This window comes from Vulpes lagopus, chromosome 8 (assembly GCF_018345385.1).
Source record: "Vulpes lagopus strain Blue_001 chromosome 8, ASM1834538v1, whole genome shotgun sequence".
Classification (NCBI taxonomy): domain Eukaryota; kingdom Metazoa; phylum Chordata; class Mammalia; order Carnivora; family Canidae; genus Vulpes; species Vulpes lagopus.
This window is the reverse complement of record NC_054831.1, coordinates 134,707,574-134,712,062: the sequence shown is the minus strand read 5'-3', so window position 1 is coordinate 134,712,062 and position 4,489 is coordinate 134,707,574. Positions and strand designations below refer to the sequence as shown.

At 75.7% G+C, this 4,489-nt stretch overlaps 1 protein-coding gene across 1 annotated transcript; it reads left to right on the top strand.

Moving 5' to 3' along the window:
- The first annotated feature begins 128 nt into the window (after nucleotides 1–128).
- Nucleotides 129–3,923, top strand: LOC121496629 (USP6 N-terminal-like protein). The gene is made up of 6 exons (XM_041765105.1): nucleotides 129–523; nucleotides 1,192–1,286; nucleotides 1,507–1,572; nucleotides 2,124–2,223; nucleotides 2,494–2,646; nucleotides 2,940–3,923. The coding sequence occupies exons 1-6, from the start codon at nucleotides 184–186 to the stop codon at nucleotides 3,854–3,856; spliced, it is 1,671 nt and encodes a 556-aa protein (XP_041621039.1). The 5' UTR covers nucleotides 129–183; the 3' UTR covers nucleotides 3,857–3,923.
- The last annotated feature ends 566 nt before the right edge of the window (nucleotides 3,924–4,489 follow it).

Here is a 4,489-nt window from a genome sequence, read left to right as displayed (position 1 = left end):
CCCAGCTCACACGCTCCCCGGCCCCGCGGGGTGTCCTGGCCCAGCTCCCCTCGTGGGACCTGCCAGGGGCCACAGTCAGGCCCCCCCCCCCCCCCCCCGCCGACCTGCCCTCTGGGGGGTCTCCAGACCTGGCGGGTCCCCTACAGCCTGGCACAGCTCACGGAGGCCCCTCCTGCTGGCCTGATGACGGGGGTCGTGGCACGGCGGCCGCAGGGCTCGGTAGCGGGGCCCGGGGTGCTCGCGCCCCAGCTGGTCCGGGTGGCCCTCACCTGCTCCCCCGCCCTCTGGGAGCCCCCTCCGGGAGCCCGGGCTGGGAGGGAGCCGGGGGAGCCTGACGCCCGCGGGGAGGGCTCAGAGGGGGCCTCGGGGCGCACGCCCTCCGTGGGGCTCTGGCTCTTGCAGGAGGTGGGCTACTGCCAGGGCATGAGCGAGATCGCGGCCGTCCTCCTCATGTTCCTCCCCGAGGAGGACGCCTTCTGGGCGCTGGCCCAGCTGATGGTGGGCGACCGGCACTCCATGCACGGTAGGGGCCCGCCGGGGAGCTCAGGAGGGCCTCCCTGCAGGCTGCTGCACCGGGGGGCAGGCGGGGACCCCCCAGCTCGCCCCCCCACGGGCAAGGGCCCCGCCTCCCCGGTGGCCTCGGGGTCCCGGAGCCACGGCCACCCGCCCCACCGTCTGCAGGCCAGGCACGCACTCCCGTTGCTCCCCCAGCCTCCCGCCGGGCTGCCGGCTTGTCCCCCAGGCCCCCCTGCCAGCCCACGGCCACACGGGGCCCAGGGGGCAGCGTCTCCCCCTCCCGGGGGCCCCCAGCCTCACTCCCAAGCCCCACAGCAGAGGGCCGTGCACGCCCATCACCCTCCCCGTGGCCTGCACCCGCTGCCCCTCGGGGCTGGGGACCCGCCTGTCCCCGCGGCGGCCCCCGCAGGAGAGAGGGTGCTGGGTCAGCCGGGCCCGGTCCTCAGCCCCCAGCCCACGCCCCGCGGGGTCTCTGTGAGGACGAGGGTCCCCGGGCCCCGCGCCCCCGGCCTGGGAGGCAGGCCCTGCCCTCTGGGAAGAGCGGATCCAGCCAGGGCTCCGAGGGCGGTGGGCACACGGGGGTCAGGGCGTGGCGGGGAGGCCCCTGCCCCGACACCCCCCACCCCGCCTGGTGCAGGAGGAGGCCCTGACCGTGGGGGCCTGGGGCCTTCTCAGGCTTCTTCGTCCCGGGCTTCCCGAAGCTCCTCAGGTTCCAGAGACATCACGAGCGGGTCCTCCAAAGAGCTCTCCCGGACCTGAGGAAGCACATGGCGAGTGGGGGCGAGTGGGAGCTCCTGAGGCTCCGTCCCCGGAGCCCGGGGCAGGGGGTGGGGGGCATGGCCCTCCCTCCGAGCTGCCCAGAGTTGGGGTCACGTTCCTCCCCCTGGGGCCCGGGGGCGCCCTCGGGGCTGGGCTGGGCCGTGGGGAGCGCGTCCACCCGGCTCCAGGGGCCGCGGCGTGGGGCCTGAGCACCCCCTGCCCTCCCGCCAGGACGAGGAGCAGATGTCCACCGGCATCTACAGCCCCAAATGGTTTCTCCAGTGCTTCCTCGGCCGGGTGAGGCCCCCCCCCCGGGACCCCCGCTCCCGGACCTGCCCCCTGCCCCCGGGGAGGGCCCAGCTCAGCCCCACCCTCCAGACGAGCCAGGCCCGACCCCGGGGTCCTGAGGCTGAGGCTGAGGCTCGCAGCCCAGCCCGTCCTGGAGAAGCCCAGAGGGTCCCTGGACGAGGTCCCGGGGGGCGGCCCGTCTCTGCCTCAGCTCCCCCGGGGGAGGCCGGGTCAGCCCGGGGTGTGGACGGGCCCTCGGCCCATCGGGCGGCCAGCCTGGGGTCCTCTCGAGGCGTGGTGTCGTCAAGTGCGGGCAGAGTCTGTGCCCCCAGGGGTGCGGGAGGTGCTGGCCGGGGTCGGAACCCGGAGCGGCCGGGAGTCCCTGATCTCCCTGGGAGGAGGGCACGCACGGGGAGGCGGGGGGCGGGGGCCGGGGGGGGGGGGCGCTGCGGGGCCTCGTCGGAGGCAGCCGGGGGCCAGATGGCAGGCCTAGCCTAGCCCCAGCCGAGCCCCCCAGGGGCCCTGCTCAGGCCGCTCCTCCCACCCCGCCGTCCCCCTAGACCCCCTTCTCGCTCACCCTGAAGCTGTGGGATGCCTACGTGTTGGATGGGGAGAGGGTGCTCACGGCCATGGCCTATACCATCCTCAAGGTGCACAGGAGTAAGTGAGCCCCCGGGAGCCCAGGTGTGCCGGGGGCGGGGGGCAGGGGCGGTGACCCTGGGCTCTGAGCAGCACCCAGACCTGGGGCGGGGGGACGGCGGGGCAGGCGGGTGCAGCGGGGCTCCCCGAGTGGAGCAGCGGGCAGGGGCCACCCCGGCCAGCGCACTGCCCGCGGCGCTCCTGGGCACAGCGGGACCCCAGCCGCTGGCCTGGGGGCCCCGGGGGCCCCAGGGCGGGGCCCTCTGGGTCTGACTCTCGCCCACCGCCCAGAGCGCCTCCTGAAGCTGCCCCTGGAAGGGCTCCGGGAGTTCCTCCAGGACTCTCTGGCCCAGCCCTGGGCCCTGGAGGACGAGGCCGTGCTCAGGCACCTTCGGGCCTCCATGACCCAGCTCCGCAGGATGCGGTGCGACCTGCCCCCGCCAGGTGGGCTCAGGGCCCCGGCCCCTCCCGACTCGGCCTGCTGGGGCCGCCCACAGGGGACAGAGCCCCCGGGGCCCCCGTCCTCATCTCTGGGGCTCTCCTCTTCTGCTCCAGCCTCGGGGACCCCAGGCCAGGGCTGGGCGGGCGGGTACCCACTGCAGGGCCCGGGCAGCAGTGTGGGGGGCTGAGCACAGGGTCAGGCCGGGGGGTCACGCGGGAGCCGTGAGGACCCCCGGGGCCCCCAGCGGGGGACACACAGCCTGCTGGAGACGCTGACCCCGTCGGCCTCTTTCCAGCGGGACCTGAGGAGTTCCCCACGAGGCCCCTGGGCCTGGAGCCAGTGTCCCCGGCGCCCGGGCCTCTCCTCCCTTCTCCGGCCTCTGAGCCACCGCCCAGGGTGGAGGAGCCGGCCTCCCCGGGCCCAGCCGCCCGGCCTGAGCCGCCCGGACCCCCTCCCGGCCAGGCCATGGTCCAACTTGCCCCCCAGCCCCAGCGGTGGAACTCCCTCCCCACCCTCCCGGGGCAACAAGGCGGTGCAGGCAGGCGGCCCCGGGACACGGCGGGCTTCAAGACAGAAAACGGGGTCTCCTTCCATTCGGCACCTGCCTGGGCCACCCCAGAGGCCCCGCGACGGACCGGGCCCTGGAGCACCCCCGGGACTCCCATCACGCGGTCCCCCCAGCCCCCTAGGGATGACGCTGTCGGGCCCAGGACACCCTTCCTGCCCCGCGGCCACTGCAGCTCGTGCCCCTCGCTGGGCAGTGACGGGCACAGCCAGGGCAGAGCCAGGGCGGCGCTGAGCCCGCTGCCCCGAGGCCCCGCACAGGCCCGGGACCCTCTGCCCCCCGCGTCCACGGGGCAGCTCGATGCTCGCGGGCCTCGGGGGCAGAGCGTGGCGGTGAGGGCGGGGGCCCGGAGGCTCCGGCCCGCCGTCACCGTGCCCTGCCTCGTCTCGCTGTCCCTCCCGGAGGGCGGCACCCCCCGCACGGGACACCAGCCCCTGACCCAGAGGGACCTGGGCTGGCCTGGCCCCGGGCTCTGTGGGGGCAGGGGCGACTCGAGCGCCTGCCCCAGGCCCAGCGCTAATGGGATCCAGCGCCCCGGGGCCCTGGCCAGGCCTGCGTTCTGGCCCCGGGCCGAACGAGCCCTCTCACAGCAGGATGTGGCCTCCTGGGCCCTGGGCGTGCCCCACAGATCCAGGTCGCTGACCTAGGGCAGCCCTGGGGATCCCGGGACACCCCAGGGCAGGGCAGCGGGGGCAGGCCCGTGGGCCCCACCCACACCCCCACCCCCACCCACACCCACACCCACACCCACACCAGGAGGCAGGCTCCTCCACGCGCTGGGGCTCCAGCAGTCAGTCACCCGGCCCCAGGGGGCCCGAGGCCGGGGTCCAGCTGCCCTGCGGGGACCCAGCGCAGGAGCCCATGGGCCGCAGGTCCACGTCAGCCCTGCCGCCCCCAGAACCGCCTCTCACCGCCCCGACCTCAGGACACGCGCCCCCACCCGGAGTCGAGTCCGCACAGGCTCCCAGGCGGGGGACTCCAGCACCCGCACCCCTGTGGGATTCCCGCTTTCCTCTAAGGACAGGAAGGTCTCCCAGGGGAAGGCGCGCACCCTCGGCTCTGAGCCCCTGTTTGCTGTTGCAAGTTCAATAAAGTGTTGTTGTGTGAGAGGGCACGGCCGGCTCGTTTCTGCGTCTCCCGGAGCTCTGTGCACGGGGTGCGGAGACACCCCCAGAGAGGAGGAGGGGGCGCCGCCCAGGCCCCGACCAGCCCCTGCGGGGGCGCCGCCAGGCACACACAGCTGACGTCCCCACGTGCCTTCCCGGGGCGGCCAGACGCCA

Bases quoted from the DNA above. Each gene is read 5' to 3' on its own strand.
- LOC121496629 (XM_041765105.1), top strand. From the start codon at position 184: ATGACGGGGGTCGTGGCACGGCGGCCGCAGGGCTCGGTAGCGGGGCCC. The intron at 1,287-1,506 runs GCGAGTGGGGGC...CCCTCCCGCCAG, and splicing joins CGGACCTGAGGAAGCACATG to GACGAGGAGCAGATGTCCAC. The intron at 1,573-2,123 runs GTGAGGCCCCCC...CCGTCCCCCTAG, and splicing joins TCCAGTGCTTCCTCGGCCGG to ACCCCCTTCTCGCTCACCCT.